The sequence below is a fragment of the Panthera leo genome, chromosome B4 (genome assembly GCF_018350215.1).
Source record: "Panthera leo isolate Ple1 chromosome B4, P.leo_Ple1_pat1.1, whole genome shotgun sequence".
Taxonomy (NCBI): Eukaryota; Metazoa; Chordata; class Mammalia; order Carnivora; family Felidae; genus Panthera; species Panthera leo.
Window position 1 is genome coordinate 16,135,824 of NC_056685.1, and position 25,073 is coordinate 16,160,896.

At 36.5% G+C, this 25,073-nt stretch overlaps 1 protein-coding gene across 3 annotated transcripts in view; it reads left to right on the plus strand.

Annotated features, from left to right (window-relative positions):
- STAM (signal transducing adaptor molecule) overlaps positions 1-21,083 on the plus strand; it is a 76,661-nt gene extending 55,578 nt beyond the window's left edge. For all 3 annotated transcript variants that reach the window (XM_042945028.1, XM_042945029.1, XM_042945030.1), the window contains 6 exons: positions 574-662; positions 2,728-2,815; positions 3,041-3,095; positions 3,672-3,825; positions 5,580-5,755; positions 20,261-21,083. In XM_042945028.1, coding sequence (XP_042800962.1) covers positions 574-662; positions 2,728-2,815; positions 3,041-3,095; positions 3,672-3,825; positions 5,580-5,755; positions 20,261-20,492 — 794 coding nt within the window. In that variant the 3' untranslated portion in view covers positions 20,493-21,083. The remainder of the gene's footprint in view (positions 1-573; positions 663-2,727; positions 2,816-3,040; positions 3,096-3,671; positions 3,826-5,579; positions 5,756-20,260) is intronic.
- The last annotated feature ends 3,990 nt before the right edge of the window (positions 21,084-25,073 follow it).

The following is a 25,073-nucleotide window of genomic DNA, read 5'->3' on the forward strand; positions in this document are numbered from 1 at the left end:
TCACTGCCAGTGCTACTTGTAAAGTCCTCCACTGACCTGGATGTCATTGATTCTCTTAGTAAAAACACTGAATGGCATGCCAAAAAACATATGCCTAACTTTCCAGTTCACTACAATGAAATAGTGTGGTCTTTCAAATGAGACTTTTCTTTGAAAGGACTGGTAATTTAAAAGAGAGTTTATTTTGATTGCAGAGTTCATTTATGTAAAACTTTACTTGTGAAAGAACTTTACTTCTAAAACTTAACTTTTTGCCCACCAGTTCACTAAATTCTCATATGTAGTAAGTGATTAATCTTTGCTTTGGAAATATCCCTTTTATTTTTAGTGAAGTGTCTTTCCAGGAAAATGTAAAATCTTAGAAGAGAAAATTAAGAAATCTTCACAGAATTCCACAAAATAATGTTCTGTCATTTTTGTCTAAATCTGTTGTCTTAATGACCCCTTAAACTACGTCTCCCAGATCAAAGGGAATATTGAGAAAAATCCAGATTCTCTCATAGAATTTGAAGTGCTTTGAAATAGAATTTTAAATTTCTTATAAGGAAAAGGTGAATATTACATGTTTTGCAGTTAAAACGGAGAAGAAGACGGTACAATTTAGTGATGATGTTCAGGTAGAAACAATAGAGCCAGAACCGGAACAAGCCTTTATTGATGAAGTAAGTGATTTCTTCTGTGAAAGTGGTTCATACTTGGTATTGAAGTTGAAATACTTGTCTTGTTTTAAAAAAAGTGATTACTTGATTAATGCATGTATTTTATGTTATAAAAATTCAGGCAATATAGACAAAGCAAAGATTCTCCTTGAAACTGTCTCTATAGTCTTATTCTGTACCTCATTATTTAAAATTTCTGCTTAATATTCCATAGAATGGACTTGGCATTATTTAATTATTCTTCTATTGGACCCTTAGGTTGTTTGCAGTTTTTTGAGGTTTTTTGATTATTACAAACACTAGTGTAGTGAATTTTTCTTTGGATTGAATATAGTTAATAGAATATATGACTGTTTCATTTACAAAGATCATTATTTAATGCTCTGGAAATTACATCCTTTGTAATATCTTAAACTTATGATGAAAAATGATATGTCATCTTAAAAATAAGTGAAGGGATTTTATAGGTTTTTAGCCTTCTTCTGGAGGGAACCGGAAACAAAGTTTGAAGAGTGCTCTTTTAGAGAAACCGACTGCAGATTGTGCTGAGAGCCAGGGAATTTGACGGGGTCAGGGAAACTTAACATTTGGGCAGTTGCATTACATAAGAAAATGCGTGTCGAGTCAGCCTGGTGGTCCGTATAACAAACCTCATGTCTTCGATTCTAGGTAATTTCAAATAGAGTGTGGCGTTTAAAACAAAAATTATCCACATGTTAGTTGACTGTCACATTACCCCCCTTCTCCCCCCACTTTTTTTTTGCTGTAAGCAGTCTTTTCTATAGCACGCCTTCCGTTTTAGACTATTTAAAATTAAAATGGTGACTCTTTTACATTAAAAACTGGTATCCATTTCAAAATACAAACTTCTTGTGACTTTAGAAGTTTTTTATGTACTTGTGCGACTTTCACCATCCAGTGATTAGTTCATCTCTCAATCTGTTCTTTGCAGAAATAGCATTTATTTATTTTTAAAAATAATGTACTTATTTTTGAGAGAGAGCACAAACAGGGGAGGAGAAGAGAGAGAGAGAGAGACACAGAATCTGAAGCAGGCTTCAGGCTCTGAGCTGTCAGCACAGAGCCCGATGCGAAGCTCAAACCTATGGACTGTGAGGTCATGACCTGAGCCGAAGTCGGACGTTTAACCGACTGAGCCACCCAGGCGCCCCAGAAATAGCATTTTGGTTTTAGTTTAAATGACTGCTTAGAATTGGTAGTCTTTTACACTGTTTACCTAATGTACCTGTGTTTAGTAATATAACCATGTAAGAACCATGCATGGAGAGAAGTTCGTAATTATTACACTATCATTCTTTGGTACATGAGATCAGTATTTTGATTTTTAAAAAATTTAAATTTAAGTACATATGTACTTGTGTAATATACAGATGTGTTTATGTAATGATGGTTTCATTAGGTCCATTGGTTTTTGCAAGGGAATATTCTGTGATAGATCTGAGTCCTTGCTTTGGGATCCTTCCAGCCTTTCCCTACATAGGAAAGGAGAGAAGCCACAATCTTACTGCTTCCTTAATGACAGACTGAAACATTGGTGGGAAGAAAATACAGAATAAGATCTTATGGCCCTACTTAGAAGAAGAGCTGTACTATAGCTGAGCTGTGCCTTGCTAAAGCAGCTGCTGGATTCGCCATGGTGGAGAAGTAATAACTGAGCTGTTAGTCATAGGTAATGCCATCTTGAGAGCGAAGTTACACCTGTCAGCATGGCAAGGGTACCAGCTGCTCCAAAACAAAGTGACACGGAATTCCACAACCATGACATAACAGATCGAAGAACTCACACGTTGTAAGTTGAAATATGGCTCTCTTCTTCTCATATAAGAGAGTCTCCGTGAGCAGTTTGAAAAATAAGTAGGAAGAGCTTTCAAGGCTCTGACTTCACTTGGTACTAAAGAGAATACGTGGATAGTAAATACATAAAAGCAAAATTGGAGTCTCTGTATGAAATATAAAAGTTTTTCATCCATTATCTAATTAATGAAATGAGAACATATTGTTGCATAATGATTTGTTGCTTTTTGTATTAACTATTTAATTCTTGTAGGACAAAATGGACCAGTTGCTACAGATGTTGCAGAGTACAGATCCCAGTGATGACCAACCAGATCTTCCAGAGTTACTTCATCTTGAAGGTAAACTTTGTTTTCCATTAACCTTGAACGTAAAGAATAATTAGAGCTTGTCTGTAGTGTTCTGTTACAGAATGGTTTTATATTTAAATAAAATTTAAAATGATATAAAAAAATGTGAACACTTCTCATTCTTCTATGACCCAGTCTTGCCTATATGAGTATCTATCACAGATAAGCTTTTCTTTGCTGTGTTGTCTTATATTTCTTTAAATCTTGTTATCTTAGCAATGTGTCACCAGATGGGACCTCTCATTGATGAAAAGCTGGAAGATATTGATAGGTAAAAGAACATGTGCTATGTCTATATTGTGTGTCTTCTTTGCTGAAGTTCTAAGTGTATGCTGGGATAGAGCTGCCTTTTAATTTTATTTATTTTTATTTTAAAAATATGCCAAAGATCTGCCAGAGGTACCAGTTCTCATTCAGTTGTTTTCCACTAGATGTGGGAATTAGAATTGGCCCCATCTTCCTGCGTTTTTTTTTTTGTTGTTGTTAAGTGAGAATTTATTTGATCCTAATTATATCAGTCTTTTTAAAAAATAATACCTAGCTGTTCTAATCATTGTAATGCTATAAGTGACATTACCAGAGCCCACAGATGACTCACCCATCTGTCATTTATTAGGGATACCTAGTTATTTCAAGATAAAGTCAAGTACAATAAGCTAGAGTTCTCCCAGCACCGTACCTTAGATAGTTTTGGTTGCCCTGGAGCTAGAATACAGGGTATTTTCTGTCATAAGGTTAAAGTAATGTCTACTTATATTACTTTTTGCTATTTTCGTGTGTGGTCATATTTAGAACATTGTATCATTTAATTAGCAATTGTATTTGAAATTACTCTGTAATATTTCAGAAAACATTCAGAACTCTCAGAACTTAATGTTAAAGTGATGGAAGCACTTTCATTGTATACCAAGTTAATGAATGAAGATCCAATGTATTCCATGTATGCAAAATTACAGAATCAGCAGTATTATATGCAGTCATCTGGTGTTTCTGGTTCTCAGGTAAGCTTTTAAAAATTCAAGTATATCATTTTAAATTCTCAACTATGTTTGAGATTATTTGGAATAGCTGTGTTTTGTAAGATTTGAAACTTTCTAAAAGTAATGCTTAGAACAAAGTTTAAAAGAATTTTTTACTTGACAAATACAGTGTATAATATACTAATTATTCCAGTAATTCTTTTCACAATATTATTTTTCTTCAAAGGTGTGCTTCAGAATCAAACATTTAAAAAAAAATACAGGTTGCTTCTCCCCACCCCAGACTACTGAATCAGAATGTTCAAGAGAAAGGCCGAAACATCTGTATATTTTTAAAGCTTCATATATAATTATCTGGTTAAGAACCATGTCTTCTGTCTGAGTAAATTGTCTAATTACTACGAATTTTTTCTGAGAATCTACAGTTTTGGGTTTTATAGTAAGTGGCTTTAATCTGAATGTTTCCATCTTCCTTTACATGAGAAGGCATAGAATGCATCCTCCTTATTCACCTTAAGTGACTCTTTCAGGAGCCCTTTTCCCACAAACTCAGTATGGTCACTGTATAGGGACCTAGCCAAGCATTCCATTTTATTTATGTGGGTGGCATAAACTTTGTGCAGATTAATTTTTTTCTTATAACATGGCCCACTTTCCTCGAAATGAGGGACCAGATCCCTGGAGTTGACCAGCCACACTTGTCCAGTGTGAGGCTAGATGACACCTACTCACGGCTCTTGATACCAGTTTTAGCAAAAAAATTCCTCTTCATGTTCCATTTGCAAATACAAAAAAAAAAAAAAAAAATGCTTTTAAGAGGACTGGAATACCTCTGTTTATAGTGAAGACCTTCTGTATTCTGATGTATGTATGGTCAGTCTCTTAGGGCTTAAACGAAGTGCTAAGATGATTGTCTTCTCTCCTGATGACTGTGTTACTATCTCAACAGCTGGCAAAAATCTCACCACATACACAGTTCTCTTTTCAAACATGTGAAATGGAAAGATTGAATGAATACTATAGAAAATTAGAGTATTTTGTGTGCTTTAGATTTTGGGCATTTAAGAGATCAATCCCATTAGATTAAAATACTGTTTCTGGATGCATAGCCCAACGCCAAATCCAACCTCCCACCTGTTTTTTTGTGTTTGTTTTTGTTTTTGAATAAACCTTTGCTATAACAGCCATTCTTATTTGTTTTTACATTGTTTCCGGCTACTTTCTATATGGGCGGTTCAGTAGTTGTGGCAGAAAGGCCCACAAGGCCTAAAATATTTACTATCCGGACTTTTGCAAAAATGTTTTTGCTCATCCCTGCTTTAGAAAGTTAGCTTGCTCTGTGTTCACTAAACTGTAATTTAGGAAATACAAATTGTATCTATAAGCACATGCAGTCTATTGATATAAAACTGAATTCAAAGAGACTTCTTAAACATTTTTTGAGATTCCTTTTATGAAAGTACTTAAAATATCAGTATGGAAAGAGAGATAATATTAGTTTCAAGATAAGTTCCTTTATTGTTTCTGTATGAAATAAACCTGAGTGTAGCTCATGGTTTGTTTACCTAAGAACAAAAATGATCAGAAAGCCCACTTCACTGAAAAGTATTCTTTAAAATACCTGTCAAAAGAAGTAACTTTTAAAAAGTTTTTGGAGCTTTCGTTGTTCACTTTGTAACTGAATGCCTCTACAAAGAAATTTTGGCACACCTGTTAAAATCTTAGAAAGTCTAATTTTTTTTTTTTTTTTTTTTTTTAATCATGACCTGTTCTAGGTGTACCCAGGGCCTCCTCAGAGTGGTGCTTACCTGGTTGCAGGGAGCGCACAGATGAGCCATCTCAGGAGCTACAGTCTTCCCCCAGAGCAGCTGTCTTCTCTCAGCCAAGGAGCTGTTCCGCCATCTGTAAACCCAGCCCTTCCCAGTCAGCAGACTCAGGCTTCTTACCCTAAGTAATTTGAGTTTTGACTGTTATTTGACTACTGTTTGGAGTTAGTGCTCTTACAACTCTTAAATGCCTCCACTCATCTGTAACCATAAGAACTGCATAAGAACAACCTAGGATAGATGGATGCCGTCACCAATATCAGATGGTCAGCCCTGTTTACGGTGATGAGTGGGTCCTACAGGACCCCTTGCAGTATTGCATTACTAGCCCAAAGGCTATTCCTCTGTCTTACTGACTCATTGAACGGCTGTATTCAGGTCTCGGTTCTGTCCTTTTTAAATTTCCTATCATTTTTCTTTTTATCGAAGTAAAATTGGCCGTATAACATTATGTGAAGTTTCAGATGTACGTTGTAATTGTACATCTGTATGCACTGCCAGGTGATCACCACTGAAAGTCCAGTTACCATCCATCACCCTTCTTCACACATTCCAGCTACCCCATCACCCCCTTCCTCTCTGGGAAACCACCAGTCTGTTCTCTTTTAAGTTTGGTTTCGTTGTTTGTTTGTTTGTTTTTTAGATTCCACCTGTGGGTGAAATCATATTGTCTATTTGTCTTTTTCTGACTTATTTCACTTAGCATGACATATTTCTAAGGTCCATGCATGTTGTCTCAAATGGCAAGATTTAATTTTTTTTTTTTTTTTTAGGGCTGTAGTATATGTACACTGTACGTACTTCTACACAGGCACACGCACCCCACGTACATCTTCTTTATCCATTAACTTATCGGTGGACATTTAGGTTATTTCCATTTCTTAGCTATTATAAATAATCCTGCAGTGAACAAAAGGGGGGCTCTACTTTTTCGAATCGATGTTTCTGTATTCTTCAGGTAATTACCATATCCAGAAGCGGAAGAGCTGGATCGTAGAGTAGTTCTGTTCTTAATTTTTTGAGGGATCTCCAAATGTTGGCTGCACCACTTTACGTTCCCACCAACAGTATGTGATGGTTCCCTTCTTTGTACTGCCTCATCGGCACTTGCTATTTCTTGTCTTTTTTGATAATACCCATTTTAATTGGTGTAAGATAATATCTCATTGTAGTTTTGATTTGTATTTCCATGATAAGTACTGATGTTGAGCGTCTTTCCTGTGCCTCTTGGCCATCTTGTATGTCTTCTTTGGAAAAATGTTTATTCGTATCACCTGCCCACTTTTTAAATTGGATGGTTTGTATTTTTTGTTGTTGAGTTGTGTGAATTCTTTATGTATTTTGGGTAAATCCTTGTCAGATACATGATTTGCAAAAACTTCCTCCCATTCAGTAGGTTGCTTTTCATTTTGATGATGGTATCTTTTGGTGAGGAGAAGCTTTTTATTTTGATGTAATTTGTTTATTTTTTTCTTTTGTTTCTCTGTCTTTGGAGTCCGAGCCATACAGATATCGCTAAGACTGATGTCAGGGAGCTTATTACCGCTTGTGTTTTCTTCTAGGAAATTTATGGCATCAAGTTTTACATTCAAGTCTTTAATCCATTTTGTATATATTTTTGTAATGTTTATTTTTGAGAGAGAGAGAGAGAGAGAGAGAGAGAGAGAGCAAGGGAGGGGCAAAGAGAGAGAGGGAGACACAGAATCTGAAGCAGGTTCCAGGCTCCAAGCTGTCAGCACAAACCCTGACGTGGGGCTCAAACTCACGAACTGTGAGATCATGACCTGAACTGAAGTTGGGCACTTAACTGACTGAGCCACCCAGGCACCCTCTTTACTCCATTTTGAATTCATTTTTGTGTATGGTGTAAGCTGGTAGTCCAGTTTCATTCTTTTCTATTTGGCTGTTCAGTATTTCCAACACCATTTATTAAAGATACAGTCCTTTCTTCATTGCATGTTCTCGGCTCCTTTGTTGTAAAATAATTGTCCATATAGGTGTGGGTGTAACTCTGAGCTCCCAATTCTGTTCCACTGATCAGTGTGTTTCTTTTTATGCTGATACCATACTGTTTTGATTACCATAGCTTTGTAGTATACTTTGAAATCAGGGAGCATGATACCTCCAACTTTGTCGTTTCTTCTCAAGATTGCTTTTACTATTTGGGTTGTTTTTTTTTTTTTTTTTTGGTTCCATGCAAAATTTAAAACTGTTTGTTCTAGTTCTTGGAATTTTGATAGAGATTGCAATGAATCTGTAGATTGATTTGGATAGTATGGAGACTTGAACAGCATTAATTCTTCCATACCATGAGTACAAAATATTTTTCTTTTTTGTGTGTCATCTTCAGTTTTTTTCATTAGTGTCTTAGTTTTCAGTGTACAGGTCTTTCACTTCCTTCGTTAAATCTATTTCTAGGTGTTTTATTCTTTTTGATGCAGCTGTAAATGGGATTATTTTCTTAGTTCCTCTTTCTAATAAGTCATTATGAGTATATAAGAAATGCTACAATTCTATATATTGATTTTGTGTGTTTATAAAATCTTTGTCAAGTATCTTTACCGAATTCATGTATTCTGACAGTTGTTTTGGTGGTGTCTTTTGGCTTATCGCCATGTACTCTCCTGTCATCTGGAAATAGTGACAGTTTTACTTCTTCCTTTCCAGTTTGGATACATTCTCTTCCCCCCTCCTTCCCTCCCTTCCTTCCATCCTTGCTTCTTTTTATTTTTTTTGGCCTAATTGCTGTAGCTAGGACTTCTAATACTATGCTTACTAAAAGTGGCAAGAGTGGACATTCTTGTCTTCTTACTGATCTTAGAGGAAAAGCTTTCAGCTCTTTACCATCGAGTATAACGTTAGCTGTGCCTATGTCATTATATCTTTTCTTATGTTGACTAATGGTGCCTCTGTACCCATGGTGCCTCTGTACCTCAACCCTCTGTTGAGGGTTTTTATCAGAAGTAGATGTTAGATTTCGTCAAATGCTTTTTCTGTATCTGTTGAAATGTGATCTTTGTCCTTAGTTTTGTTAATGTGGTGTATCACATTGTTTGATTTGTGGATATTGAGGCATCCTTGCATCTCTGTAATAAATGTCATTTGATATCATAGTGTTTGATCCTCTTAATGTACTGTTGAATTTGATTTGCTAATGTTTTGTTGATTTTTGAATCAATGTTCATCAGCGATAGGTTTGTAATGACATTTTTTTGTGATTTCCATATTTGGTTTTGGTATCAGGGTAAGGCTGGCCTCATGAAATGATTTTGGAAGTAGTCTCTCCTCTTCATTTTTTGGAAGAGTTTGAAAAAGATAGTTATTAAATCTTTGAATATTTGGTAGAATTCACCAGTGAAGCTGTTTAGTCCTGAATTTTGTTCATTGATAGATTTTTGATTACTGATTCAATCTTACAGTAACTGGTCTATTCAGATTTTCTATTTCTCTATGATTTAGCCTTGGAAGATTGTTTCTAGTAATTTTTCCATTGTTTCTACCTTTTCCAATTTGTTGGCATATATTTGTAGTAGTTGCTCCTCATCCTTTGTATTTCTGTGGGGTCAGTTAAAACTTTTTTCATTTCTGATTTTGTTTACTAGAGCCCTCTCTTTCTCATAAAGGTTTGAGTTTCTTTATCTTTTCAAAGAACCAGGTCTTAGTTTTATTTATGTGTGTATGTATTTATTTTATGTGTCTCTGTTATTTACTTCTCTGATTTTATTATCTCCTTATTTTTCTTGACTTTGGGCTTCATTTGTTCTTCTTTTTCCAGGTCCTTTATGTGGAAAGTTAGATTGAGATTTTCTGGTTTCTTGAGGTAGGCCTATATTGCTCTGATCTTCCCTCTTAGAACTACATTTGCTGAATCCTATAGATTGTACTATGTCATATTTCTGTTCATTTGTCTCTAGGTGTTTTGTTTTTTTTTTATTTCTCTTTCTTTCTTGATTCAGTGGTGTTCAGTAGCGTAGTATTTAATCTTCAAATATTTGTAGTTTTCCCAGTTTTCTTCTTGTAATTGATTTCTAGTTTTTATACTATTGTGGCCATAGTGGATACGTGATATGATTTCAGTTTTCTTGAATTTATTGAGTCTTATTTTGTAGTGTAACATATGGTCTGTCCTGGAAAATATTCCATATGCATTTGAGAAGAATGTGTATTCTCTTCCTTTTGCATGGTGTGTTCTATAAATATCTAAGTTCGTCAGGTCTAATGTGTTGTTTAAGGCTGATGTTTTGTATTGATTTTCTGTTGGGATGATCTATCCATTGATGTAAGTAAGGTGTTAAAGTCCTTTACTATTACTGTATTACTGTCCATTCCTGTCTTTTGGTCTGTCAGTGTTTACTTTATCTATCTTGTTGCTTCTATGTTAGATGCATATATATTTTTAAACGTTATGTCTTTTTGGGATTGGACCTTTTTATCATTGTGTAATGCTCTTTGTCTGTTATTACAGTCTTTTAAGGCCTGTGTTGTCTAATGTGAGTACAGCTACTTCAGCTTTATTTTTGTTTCCATTTGCATGGAATATCTTTCTCTAGCCCTTCACTTTCAGTCTGTTTCTGGACTTCCTTCTGAAGTACATCTTTTGTAGGCTGCATATAGATGGGTCATTTTTTTTAAATCTATTCATTTATTTCATCTTTTTTTCATTAGAGAGTTTAGTCCATTTTCATTTAAAGTAATTATATATTACATTTAAAGTAAATATATACCTATCAAGGTGTATATTTACTATTTTGTTAATTGTTCTCAAAGCTCTTTTCTGTTCCTTTTCTTTGTCTACTCTCTTGTGGTTTGATGGCTTTCTTCATTGTATGTTTAGATTTTTTTTACATTTTCTCTTATGTACTTATTAGAAGTTTTTGCTTTGTGGTTACCATGACATTCACATATAACTTACTATGTATATAACAGTCCGTTTTGAGTTGATAGTAACTTAAATTTGAACACATTCCAAAACTTTACATTTTTCCCACTACCCCCAGTTTTTATATTTTTGATGTGTCATTTTGCACTTTTATTTTAGCATCCCTTAACTAATTATTGCATTTTAATTAATTTTACTCTTTTTGGTTTTTAATCTTCATACTTGCTTTATAAGTGAGTGATCTACCTTTACTATGTTTTTACCTTTCCCAATGAGATTTTTGCTTTTGTATATTTTCTTATTATTAATTGGTGCCATTTCTTTGCATGTTAAAGTCATCCCTTTAGCATTTCTTGAAAAGCCAGGTTTAGTGGTGATTAACTCCTTTAACTTTTGTTTATCTGGAACACTTTTAATCTCTCCTTCAATTTTCAGTGATGATCTTGCTTGATGATTCTTTGTTGGAAGTTTTTTTCTTTTAGCACTATAAATGCTGTCTTCTGACCTTCAGTTTCTACAGAAAAATCTGCTGATAGCCTTATGGGGTTTTTCTTGTATGTAATAAGTTGTTTTTCTCTTACTGCTTTTAAGATTTTCTCTTTAACTTTCACTGTTGTAGTTATAATGTGTCCTGGTGTAGATCTTTTGGGTTCATGTCTTTTGAAGCTCTCTGAGCTTCCTGGACCTGTATGTTCATTTCATTCTCCAGATAAGGGGAAGTTTTCAGCTATTATTTCTTCAGAGTAAGTTTTTTGGTCTTTTCTTTCTATCTTCTCCTTCTGGGACCCTGTAATGGGAATGCTATTCTGCTTGATATTTTATTAAAGGTCTTCATTTGTTTTATTTATTTTTTCTTTTTTTCTTTTCTGTTCCTTCTGGATGAGTGCTGTTGCTTTGAATTCCAGTTTGCTGATCAAACTTTGGATTCATCCAGCCTGCTGTTGTACCTGCCTTGTACATTCCAGTTCATTTATTGTATTTTTCAGTTGCATAACTTTTGTTGGGTACTTTCTTATATTTTCTCTCTCTTTGTTCAAGATAAAACTGTTCATCCATTTTTCTTCGAAGTGTGATCAGTTTCTGAGCTTCTTTATGATCATTACTTTGAACTCTATGAGGTTGCTTGTTACAGTTTCATTAATGTCTTTTTCTGATATTTTTTTCTTGTTCTTTCATTGGAACATACTACTCTGTTTCTTCATTTTGCCTGACTTTCCATGTTTGTTTCTTTGTGTTAGGTAGATTAACTACCTCTCTGTCTTGAAGGAGTGGCCTTGTGTGGAGCACAAGAAGCATAATCCCTTCTGAGCAGAGCTTGGTGCTCGCAGGGTGTCCCCTGTGTGGATTGTGCATGCTTGTCTGCTGTGTCAGGGCCCAGTCTGTGGTGTGGGGGTGGGTAGGGCTGGTGCCTGATTGGGCCGTGACTCACAGATGTGCTGCAGTGTGGTGGCAGGCATGGCTCTTGCCCTCACCTGACCATTTCTCATGGCTGTGCTGGTGTGGGCAGAGTTCTTCACTGTGGCTCTAGCTAGCAGTAGGCTAGATAGCTCCAAAATGGTAGCTGCTAACCCTGACATTCTCAAGGTAGGGTGAGGTCACCGATATGGCTCCTACCAGTTTCTCTGTCCCTGGAGAAAGTCCCAACAGTTTCCTGCCTCTCTGGTGGGCACTTCAAGATTAGTAAATATTTCTTGTTTACATAGAGTCCAGGCGCTTTTCAAACTGTTGTTTTAGTGTTGGGTTTTGAGTGAGTCTCCATCTCTAGCTCTTCCAAGAACAAGTTCCCTGAAGCCTGTGGCTTTCCTTGATTAAATCACCATTGTTTTTCCAAAACCCAGCATATTTGGAGCTCTTCTCATGCAGGATCTGAAGGTTGGGGTCCCTGAGCACAGACCCCTCACTATCCAGGGAAGATGTGTGTGTATTTGAGATCTCTCCCAATTGTAGATCACTGTGCCTGGGATGGGGTTCTTTGTCCAGACGGTATCTCTGCCTCTCCTGCCTATCTCAGTGGTATCCTTTTTTGTCCTTTGTTGCAGAGGCTTTATCCAGTTTTCTGGTCTTTTTCAGAGTAAATTATTTCATGGGTTTCATCTTAAACCCAGCCCATAATTTGGTTTTGTTTTTATTTGAGTATGTGATGATACTTGCTAAGGACTTTAATGAAACTTAAATTCAGTAACTATAATTTATTATCTTCCACAAATTTCATATGAAATCTAAATGTTTTTATCATTACTGTTATAGAATTTATAGTTCTGGGATGTGTCTTAAGACAAATATTTCCTTCTTTTTGCCCTACATTGGAATTTAGTATATATCACGGCAAGATAAACCATTTGAAAGGAGAGATACAAGAAGCTATATGCCTCTATGGTTTATGCATCAAGTAGCTGAATATGAAAAGACAGGCCCATGTTTTGGCTATTTATTCTAATGCCTATTCACGTAGTTAAATGATTATGTATGATGAGATTTATAATGATATGTTTTTGCTGCTTCAATGGGAACCTAAACTGAAGTCTTTCTTTTAAAGTGAATAAAAGATAGGCAGTAAGAGTTCAGCAGTGTGTCATTCTAGAAGTCACGATATTCTTCTGACGCACAGCTGAAGTTTCTTGTTGGCACAGGCACAATTTGTAGAAACCTTTCCATTAGTGTTGGAAGTTTCCCAGGAATGCTGCTCTACTAACATCACTGTGTTATTCATTCTCAAGAGTCATACAGGGGATGCTTAGAGATCTTCACATGTCATTTTGTGATCACATCTAGTATTCTGAAGTGACCATAAGAAGAAGGGTAATGGGGAGGCCTGTTATAGCCATTAAAAAACAAGGAATTTACTACTGGGTTATATAGGTTAGGAAAAAAATGTTATGTGTAGCTCTTTCTGTTCTAAGACTTTTTTTTTTTTTAAGTTGAGTTTGGAGGAATATGAATACCCTTAGGTGGGACATAAGCAAATTGGTAGTGAGCAGCTGTTCTTGGAAGAGTAACATCCTTTTTTTTTTTTTAAAACTAGATACAAGGTAGGTAGGTAGTGTTGAGAATGTACATAAGGTAACTAGGAACTTCTTCGATACTTTACTATGGAGCCAGAAGTGCTGCCTCTTTTCCAGCTAGTCCTCTGTTACTGTGTCACATACTGCTCTAGCAACCTTGTTACTAGAGATTGCTTGGGAACAGTTCTTAGGTCAGGGCCTGGAGAAATTGTCCTTGTAAATGAACTAATCTGTTGGTAGGTGCTTGACCTTACATTGTGCTTTAGAGCTGCAGTGTCTTGTTGACTTTTGTCCTCTGTTGCTGTGTCTGCTTCTGCAGTCAGGTCATGGAAATCCCTGGTGCAGGTCCTTCTCTGTAGTCTGGGGCCTCATCTGCTGATACATTGTGGCTGTTAATATCATCTCTCAAGAGATACATGCACATTTCAGTAGGTGCTTTTTGTAGAACATTTCCTTAAAATATTTAGCCCTTTTTAAAAACCTGGCTAATTCTGTTTATTCTTTAGTTCTTAGAACTTTGTCTTTACTAGACCACCTGTTTTGCCTTCCCTCCTCTCCAGCACTGTTCCTCTTCTGTTGCTGTCACAGGACCCCAGCACACGGTGTACTGTTTTACTGTCACTTTTTAACTTGCTTACATCCCTAAACTATAAACTTGCTTATATCCCTAAACTAAACTATTGAATATGGAGAGCTGGAGCTAAGTCTCTTTCACCTTTTTTTTTTTTTTTTTTTTTTTTTTAATGTTTTAATAGGGGGCGGGTGGAGATCGTGAGCAGGGGGAGGGGCAGAGAGTGGGAGACAGAGAATCCCAAGTAGGCTCTGCACTGTCAGCACAGAACCCAAATGCAAGTCTTGAACTCATGAACTGTGGAATCATGACCTGAGCCGAAATCAAGAGTAGGACGCATAACTGATTGAGCCACCCAGGCCCCTCTTTCACCTTTGTATGCATACTGTGCAGCCCAGAGTTTTACACCTGGTAGGAACTTGGTAAATATTTGATAAATAAATATTTAGTATTGATGGGAATTTCAGGTGCTGTGTTAGGGCCAATGAGATAAATTTTTTAATTTCTTGCAAAGGCTTCACAAAGGCACATACACATATATACACCCATGTATACCATATATTTATAAATATGTAAGAAAATTTGTGGGGTGCCTGGGTGGCTCAGTTGGTTAAGCATCTGACTTCAGCTCAGGTCTTGATCTTGCAGTTTGTGAGTTCAAGCCCTGCATTGGGCTGTGCGCTGACAGCTTGGAGCCCGAGCCAGCTTCTGATGCTGTGTCTCCCTCTCTCTTTCTTCCCCTCCACCGCTCATGCTCGCGCTCTCTCTCTCTCTCTCTCTCTCTCTCTCTCAAAAATAAATAAACATTAAAAAAAAACTTTAAGAAAACTTGTGTTATGTGTTTAAATGAGGAAATTGATGACAAAATAAATGTAGGATAACAAAATTGGGAAGAGCAAGAATTGGGATTGGAAGTACACCTCATAGAGGTGTGCTGCTTTGTAATTACGAATCATGGTCCATGAGCAATTATTTTGTCTTCTTTTGTCTTCCTGCACCAGTTTACAGGTTTTTAAGTGTCCCTCAGTTCATACCTAGAAGGCAGTTTCTTATTCTTTTACATACACTTTTTGTTCGTGGACAATCACTTGTCCAGATCTCTGTCATCCTATGATGATCTTACTGGTAATTGGGTAAGGTAGTACTGATGCACTTTCCTAAACCACAAGATTATTAGCTAGAACTACCATGTTGTACGTTAGATGACAGCTTGTTCAATCTTATAACTGAAAGTATATACCCTTCATTCAGGATTCCCTCATTTTCCTCAACTCCCAAACCTTAGTAACCACACCTGTCCTCTGAGATTGACTCTCTTGATTTCTACATATAAGTGAAATAATATGGTATTTGTCTTTCTGTGTTTTATTTCACTTAGCATAATGTCTTCAGGTCTCATCCAAGTTGTCACAAATGGCTGAATTTCCTTCTTTCTTGGGCCTGAAGAGTATTCCATTTGTGTGTACGTGTGCGTGTGTGCGTGCACGCACATGCGTGTGTATAAACCCCATATCTGTATCCATTCATCCACTGATGGACACTTAGGTTGTTTCCATACCTTGGCTACTGTGAGTAATGCTGCAGGGTAGGTGGGAGTGCAGATGTCTCTATGAGGTCCCGACTTCAGTTTCTATAGATATATATCCAGAAATGAGATTGCTGGGTCATATGGTAGTTCCATTTTTCATTTTGGGAGGAACCTTCATACTGTTTTCCAGAGTGGCTGCACCAGTTTACATACCCAACAACACTGCACAAGGATTCCCTTTTCTCCACATTCTTGCTAATACTTCTTTTTAATGATCGCCCTTTTAACATGTGTGAGGCGGTATCTCATTATAGTTTTCATTACCATTTCTCTGATGATTAGTGATATTGAGCACTTTCCATGTACGTATTGATCATTTTATGTTTTCTTTGGAAACTGTATATTCAGTTCCTCTGCCCATTTTTTAATTGGGCCGTTAGGGTTTTTTGTTTTTTCTTTCTTCTTTTTTTTGCTGTTGAGTTATAGGAGTTCTTTATATATTGTGGGTATTAACCCCTTATTAGGTACGTGATTTAAAACATTTTTTCCCATTCTATATGTTGCCTTTTAATTTTGTTGATTGGTTTTTTTGCTGCACTTTGTAATTTGATGTAGTCCCACTTGCTGATTTTTATTTTTGTTGCCTACACTTTTGTTATCATCCAAGAAATTGCTGCCAAGACCAGTGTCGAAGAGCTTTTTCTCTGTTTTATTCTAGGAGTTTCAAGTCTTTTTTTGTTTGTTTTTTAATATCTATTTATTTTTGAGACAGAGAGAGAGAGACAGAGTGCGAGCAGGGGAAGGGCAGAGAGAGAGGGAGATAGAGAATCGGAAGCAGGCTCCCTGCTCTGAGCTGTCAGCACAGAGCCCGACGTGGGGCTCGAACTCACAGACCACGAGATCATGACCTGAGCCAAAGTCAGCTGCTTAGCTGACTGAGCCACACAGGCACCCTTAGGAGTTTCAGGGCTTAAATACAAATCTTTAATCTGTTTCAGGTTCATTTTTATGAATGGTATAAGACAGAGGTGCAATTTCATTTTTCTGCATGTGGTTATCCAACTCTCCCAACACCATTTATGAGGGAGGCTATCCTTTTTTTATTGAACATTCTCGACTCCCTGGTCAAATGTTAGGTGACCATTGATTTTAGTTTCTTAGCCTCAAGGTGCTTACTGGTTATTAGAGGCAAACACATACAGATTATGTAACGATCACATAAATTACAAATAGAGGTACTTGCAGGATGCTTTAGGAGCCTTGTGGTTTGGGGAATGTTTACAAGAAAATATGCTCAAGCTTGTTATTCTTAGCCTGGAGGAAAAAAGTAAGAAAGATTTTCTGTCATGAGCAAAGACTTTGGTAGTATGAAATGGCTTGATATCCATGGAAGGAGTAAACCAAGGAGTTATAAAAACGTGTGGTACATTTTAAGCATTATCAAATAGTACAGTTTTACTAAAGGATTCAACTCTGGTGGGACAGGGAAGAGATAGGCTTGGAGTTACTGACAAGGACAATGAATGGTCCTAGATATGTTAAGGAGGTTGGGTCCTGTCTGGGAAAGCTCATTAAAGGGCTTCAAGTGGCAATAATATAGATGAATTCTTAGGGGCTAGGTAAGAAGCTGGGTGACTGTGTATATTCGACAAAAATGATTGTCTAAAGGATAAAATGGTAAGAGATGGGGAAAGTTATTTAGGAGATTGACAAATGATTGCATATGGGTGACAAGGTAGGGAGCTAGGGCAGAGCAGTGATATGAAAGGGAAGTATTGGGTGAATTGCTAGGATCTGCCCTTGGGTGGATGGTGGAACTGTAAATTGAGGTAAAGGGTGTAATACAAAGCAGGAATGATTACAGTAATAGCTGGCATTTATGGGGAGTTTCAGTAAGTACCAGGCACTGTACTTTATGCTTTACATGTGTTAACTCATTTACTCTAATAACCTATGAAGAACCCGTCTTTTATAGATGAGGAGACGGAGGCATGGTGGGTAAGACTAAGGCCCACTTAGATAGGATACAAAACCAGGCATTTTGGCTCCAGAGCTTACCACTTAGCCTCAACATTTTATCGTACAGGTATTGTGACCCTTACTAATATAAGTAATGACATCAGATCTGACTTCTTCCAGTACTTTATATCTCACAACACAACACATAGATGATAAAGGTTAATGCCTTTAATCATTACTTGAGTGGTTACATTAGTTGGTGGAACGTGGCAGTAAGTGGATTATCTATGATCATAATGAATTGGTTTAATTTGTGCCAAGTACAAGAGCATTGAATTTACAAATGACTGATTTGTAAACAATGTAACGATTGAAAAGTTTAGAAATAGGCAACATTTTGAAAATTTTGGGCAATTGCCCAGTGCATAGATTGTTTTACATTTTGCATAGAAAGGGTGGGGGAAGAAATCTCAGTATTAAAGCCCTGAGTATTTCTCTTTGTATAGCTAACCTAGTGCCTTGCACATAGTTGAAACTCAGATAGCAGGTTGGGAACGGGGAGAGAGGAAGCAGAGGCAGCAAACAGTTTGAAGGAATGTTTTGGTGGATTAGGAGCCACGCACAGTGGAGGATACCTTGGATGGGAGCACTGACACTGATCATTTTCAGCGAGAGGGAAGGCTGAATCTGACAGTGGCATGGTACCGATACTAACTGTGGTCAGGGTAGATCGAAGGCTTCTTTCAGTGCTCCTATATTTCCAGGGAAGTAAGGGAAACAAGGGTATTAAGCTTTCATCTCCCCCACTGCACTGAAACTACTCTTGTCAAGGACTGGTGATTTCTGTATTGTCAGATCCAGTGGTCCCGTCCTTTTTGAAATACTGTCTCCACTTGGCCAGGACCATTCTCTCTTCGTTTTCCTTCCACCTTATTGCCACTCCTCAGTCTTCTTTGCCTAGTGCCTCTTTATCTTTCTTGTTTCTAGGTCTAGGGTTCAAATAAGAAGTATTCACCTAAGTGTTGAGTGAATGATTTATTTCTCAGTAGTCACTCCCTAGGGGATCTCATTCAGGCCTGTGATTCTGAACACGCTGTGTATGCCAATAACTGTTTGATGTATTTCTAGTCCTGACCTCTCATTGGACTCCAGACCCGTCCATTATCTTTTGTGAATCTTCTAGGTCTCTCACTTGATGTGTTTACAACTGTACTTTGATTCTCCCTCCCCAAATCTACTGTAATGCTTATCTGTAGTCTTCCTTTCAGTGAATGGCCACTCTACCAGGTACTCCATTCTAAAACCTCAGGCATTCTTGACCACTTCCCATTAGCAAATGTTGATGGCACTACCTTCAAAATCCGCCCTTTCCTCCCCTCTTGACCATGTCCACCATGGCTCTAGCTGACTGTCAACTCTCACATGGACGGCCTCCTTTCAGGTATCCTTGTATCTGTCATTGGCGCAAAGTGAGTCTGTTAAAACCTAAGTCAAATTACATCACTCTTCTGTCCAAACCAACCAGTCCGTGTCTTCATCTCACTCAGACAGAATCCTTGTTGTGGTCTCTAAGGCACTATGTATTCAAAGGCTGTCCTCCCCCTTCCTTCTGCCACTAATGTTATACTGTTCTCCCCTTTGCTCACTCTGCCTCCATCATGGCCTCCTCTTTGTTCCTTGAACATGCCTGGCATTTTTCTCTTCTCTAAGGCTTCTGTATTTGCTCTTCACTTTGCCTGGTACACATTTCCCCTCCTAGATAATCAGTTTGACTCCGTCTCCCGCTTTTTTCAGCTCTCTTTTTACTTTTTTTAAATTTATTTTAATTTATTTTTATTTATTATTTGTTTTTTTTAAATTTTTTTTTTATGAAATTTATTGTCAAATTGGTTTCTATACAACACCCAGGGCTCATCCCAACAGGTGCCCTCCTCAGTGCCCATCACCCACTTTCCCCTCCCCCCACCCCCCATCAACCCTCAGTTTGTTTTCAGTATTTAAGAGTCTCTTATGGTTTGCCTCCTTCCCTCTCTGTAACTTTTTTTTTCCCCCTTCCGCTCCCCACTGGTCTCCTGTTGAGTTTCTCAGGATCCACATATGAGTGAAAACATATGGTATCTGTCTTTCTCTGTATGGCTTATTTCACTTAGCATAACACTCTCCAGTTCCATCCACGTTGCTACGAATGGCCAGATTTCATTCTTTCTCATTGCCAAGTAGTATTCCATTGTATATGTAAACCACATCTTCTTTATCCATTCATCAGTTGATGGACATTTAGGCTTTTTCCATAATTTGGCTCTCTTTTTAAACGTTGCCTTCCCCTACCACTGTTCTAGACTGGAATCTCTTGTCCCAGGTACCCTTGGTCCTCCTACTTTGCTTTATTTTTCTTCATACCCATTATTACCACTTGACATACTATAAATTTATTACCTTTTTTCTCCTACTAGAATTTAAGCTTCATGATGAGCTCCAAGCTCTTTTTCCTTCTTTCTTTATGATATCCCAGTGCCTAAAATAACAGTGTTTGGCTCTTAGAGGTGTTTAATAAATATTTATGGAATGGATTGATTGAATGAATGAATGAATGAATGAATGAATGAAAGTTTAATGAATAGCTTTCCTGTTTATCTACATGGCTGTGTAAGTCAGTATTGATCTAATCGAGTGTTTTTTCCCCCTCCACAGCACAATGGTCAGTTCTGTTCAAGGAAATACATACCCCAACCAGGCTTCAGTATATAGTCCTCCTCCTGCCGCTGCTGCTGCTACTGCCGATGTCACTATATACCAGAATGCAGGAACTAATATGTCCCAGGTGCCAAACTATAATTTAACATCATCATCGTTGCCTCAACCCGGAGGCAGTCAACAGCCACCTCAGCCACAGCAACCATATTCTCAGAAGGCTCTGCTATAGGACTTGGGATTCCTCTTTGTGGCAAATACCTGCTAAAAGCCGCTGACAATGTTATGAGATTCTTTAATATCTTAAGGTTTGTTTATCCTCAGCTTATAGGAATCTATCTTGGTCTACAAGTTCCAATATTCAAGAAGGTAGAACTCTCTTCAATTTGCACTGACTTTTTAGAGGTTCTCCCTTCCCCCGCCCCCTAGAGGAATGAAACTACTTACAACATTTAATTCCTTTCATAATATGAAAGAATTGATACAAGATTATTTGTCTCATGAAATTACCTGGTCTGCAAAAAGTCAAACTTAAAAACACTGTTGTGGCAAACGTTATGTACATATACTGCTGTGTGACTTCATTAGTGGCCATTTTGAATCACAATGGTGATCATGTGAATATATTTAACACTGTTAAATTAATTTACATTGCTATTTTATTTTAATCATGAACAACTACCATGTTTCATAATGTTTTGTGTAAATTTAAGGTAATTACACTATCCCTTTAAACTGCAAGAGAACAAAGCTGTAGCATATTTACGTGAAGGCATTATGCTGTCCATGTTCCAGTTTCACATTAAACTGAACCTTCCTTTGACTACTTGTGAGCTAAACATACGTATTTTACGTCTTTCTGTAGCCTCTGTGTACTACTAGCTGTCATCACACCAGCGTACAGGAGCTAAATTTTTGGTGCAATTATAGCAAATGATGATGTTCCCTTTTACACTTTGACATTTCGGCATGACATTTCAGGATATTGTGGGACCACGAGACAAAATTAAGTAGGATCACATTCTTTATATCTTATTTTTAAAGGAATAATGTTGGTTTACTTTTTCCTAGTTGAAGATAGAAATTAGACTTCTGAGCTGTATACTGTGTTTCTTGGTGGCAGTGACACCAAAGATAGAGGCAATGGATAGAAAGTTTTAAACTGGAAAGAAAACATGAATTACACTACATTTTCAAAGTCTCTTGTAATTATTTAGGATATAAACAAAATTTGACTCATCTGTCTTTTCCCACTAGTAGTCTTTTAAATATGTCTTTAACACATTGTATCCTTTAATTGTTCATTAAAATGGATATAAGTAGATGTTTCAAAGTCTTCTATATTCCTGGTTTTGCTTCATAGTTTGTATATTTATTCTTCTCTTTCAGACTGGACTTTTGGGGCTCTTCTCTCGTAAAGTTCTAATGGGGTTATTTTGGCTTCCTATTCAGGAGTATTTGTGAGCAAAGGCTTTCCTTTTGATCTGTATGAAATACGTTTTCCACCGACATTTTAATCTTAAATATTTATCATTTCCGTAGTTGTGCTATACTGTTATTTAACACTGTTTAAACAACTGAAAAATTGAGTTCAGGATTATATTAAATGAGTTGACCTAACGTGCTTCATACCATACGTGAAAATTTAATGTGTATTTTCTAAGATCGCAGTCAGGTAGCTTGTTCCTTTCCTTTTTGACAAACGATCCCATCTGTGGCAAGTAATCTCAATGGTGACTCATGTTGGAGGTTCACGTTTACAGCATCATCTTCACCTCTGATATGTCATCCTAGTGGTTTGTTTTCCTCAGTTTATTTGTTTGTTTGTTTTATTTTTTGTGTTTTCCTGCATGTAGAGGATGTTGCCCTCAAATAGTAATTTTAAAACTTGAATTCACATTTTCCATTAAAATTTTTAATATATTGCTTCTTGATAAACATTATCAAACAGATTATAATCTTTTTCATTCCAACTTGAATATTCTAACTGATAGACCTTTTCCCAAGTCACATTGTATTTTTCTGTCTTTTGATGAATTTCTCTTTACCAAACTGGCACATGTATCATTTTCCCAGTTTATCTTGAGATCCTTCATGCTGTAACATCATTTACGTAGTTTCTGGTATACTGTTTGCCCTGTAAAAGTGAATGAATGGTGAAATGAAAAAAAGCTGCCCTTATTGCAGTGTATATACATTTTTCTTACTTATTACATTACTAGGCTTCAAAGAATACTTAAAAACTGATACTGTGTTAGTTTGTGCTTTACGTTTATTTGGTATAAAAATACCAGATGGAAAAATTCCAGTGGAGAGGAACCCCAGGATTTGCCGTCATTCAGATGACATGGCAAGGATAGAAATAGGAAAGGACCAGTTAGGAGCATAAATAAATGATTTTGTTCTGAAACTAGCGTATGTATCATACTTTCAAAAAGTCTTTTTAAAATATGACTGTCTCCCCCTTTTTAAGGAAGAGAATTATTTATAAAATGAATTGACTATAATGTTGATTTCTGTGAAGCAAATTTTACTTTTCAGTTTATTGCCTTTATAAAATTTGAGTGTGTGTGCATAAACAGTGACATCTAAATGGAAAAATTCAGCCAGTTACTGTCTAGTATAAGTAACTGACAAACCCCACAGCCAGTTGGATGTGATAATATATCAGTGCCACAAACCTGCTAGGACTCATGTATAGTGTGTACTTACTGTGAGTTTATAGTCTTTCCAACTCAAGGATCGTCCCTCTCTGTTCTTCTCCTACTCAGCAAGGGACCATGTTAGGGATATAAGAGATCCCCATCATTGTGTTCATAACTTCTGGAACTTTTTTTCTATACCTTTTAATTTTTGTATTTAAAATGCTTAATAGGCCACTAACATTATTTTTAGTACAGTTTTCATGTATATATCACATGTATAATTCATCTCAGGATACCTTTAGTCCAAAGCTTTAAGTTTATATAAGACAAATTAGTGTCCTGTGTGATAAACTATGCAGCTATAAGAACTATATATTATTTTCTAAAATGAGGTCCATTAGTATTACTGGTCAAATTTTCATCTGTTTAATACTTTAAAATCACTGTTTTCTTTTTCTCATCTTTTTCCTTACCAGTTGTACTAGTAATTATAGCTTTCTGTTATATTACTTCTTAAATATTTAATAACAAAACCGTAAAGTTTTCATTCTTACATCATTTTCTTTTCCTTTTTTTTTTTTTTTTTTTTTTTTTTTCAACGTTTTTTTATTTTTTTTTATTTTTGGGACAGAGAGAGACAGAGCATGAACGGGGGAGGGGCAGAGAGAGAGGGAGACACAGAATCGGAAACAGGCTCCAGGCTCCGAGCCATCAGCCCAGAGCCCGACGCGGGGCTCGAACTCACGGACCGCGAGATCGTGACCTGGCTGAAGTCGGACGCTTAACCGACTGCGCCACCCAGGCGCCCCTTTTCCTTTTTTTTTTAAATCATTTAACTGCCTGCACCCCTTAGAATAAAATATATAGAAGAAACTTACCTCAATATTTTCTGAGGCCTTTATGTTCAGTTATCTTTTACTTGAGAATCATGTTTCGATTAAGTATTCTTGTCAAGTGTCTAGATTACTTTCTATACTATTTATGATGACATCTTCTCCCCCCAGTTTTTAATCATAGCTATCTGACTTTTATGTATTCTTTTGTAGTGTGATCTTCATTTGAAATTATAAAACTTCAGTAATTTTTTCTGAAGTTTTCCTAGATTCAACATTTTGTTTTCTTATGTTCTAGAGCATTTTGAATCTCAGTATTTAAAATCTTAGATTCCCTTGCTGAACAAAATCTAGCATTTTATTTGTGATAACTTGGGGTCATTCTGTCCTTTGCTGATTGTCTGACTCTAACGTATCCTAATACTTCTCACTACCACGATTGCCTGTTTGCTGCTGCTTATAGACTCACAGAATTTCTGATGAGGATTACATATTAAATTATTGAGTCAGCATTCTCTCAGATAAAAGCAAAGGGATTGCTTTTAATGACCTTCTGGTGGTCAGAAACTTCAAAAAAAAAAAAGTTATGTCTATTTGAAAGAAGAATTGTACCCCAATTTTTTTTATCTGATACCTCTATTTTTAAGTATAAAGCTTCAGGATACATATGTATATATATTTACAAATTGTACAGGTTCTACTGTTGTACCTTATACAGCACTTTGAAAAAATAGACATCTTAGAAAGGTGAGGGAAGAAATATTAATAGAAATTCTACTGGTTTCTTCCTGTATCTCTGGTTCATTTTGTCTGTGTCCTAGGATGAAGGAAATTTGCGCCTTTACAAAAAATAGCCTCCTTTCCCCCTCATTCAAGCCAAAATGACGACTTTTTAAGTAGTTTTTAGAAACGTAATCAGTAATGAAAGGACTTTATGTTTCTGGATGCATGCATTTTGGCATGTTTATTTTAAAAGACTTCTCATAACCTTATAGTCATATCTTAAGATAATGAAATCACTGAAGAGAAAGGAAAATCCTTTCTTCTTGAAAGTTCTAATTGTTAATTATTTTTCTCAAGTTGGTTACCAAAGTGGAATAAGACCAAATAAAATTGATAACCACAGCCAAGTTAGAAGTATGTGCAAGTTACAATAATGTAACCATCAGATTATTAAATAGCTTGTTTATGGCCTTACATTATTTTGGTTGGTTCATGGCTTTTAAAAAACAGAGTAAATGTAATCCATTGTTTTCTGTGGCAGGATATAGGAAGTTTTTTAAGTGAAAGATCATGACATACCTTGTTACTTTAAAAAGAGATATGGTATATAAA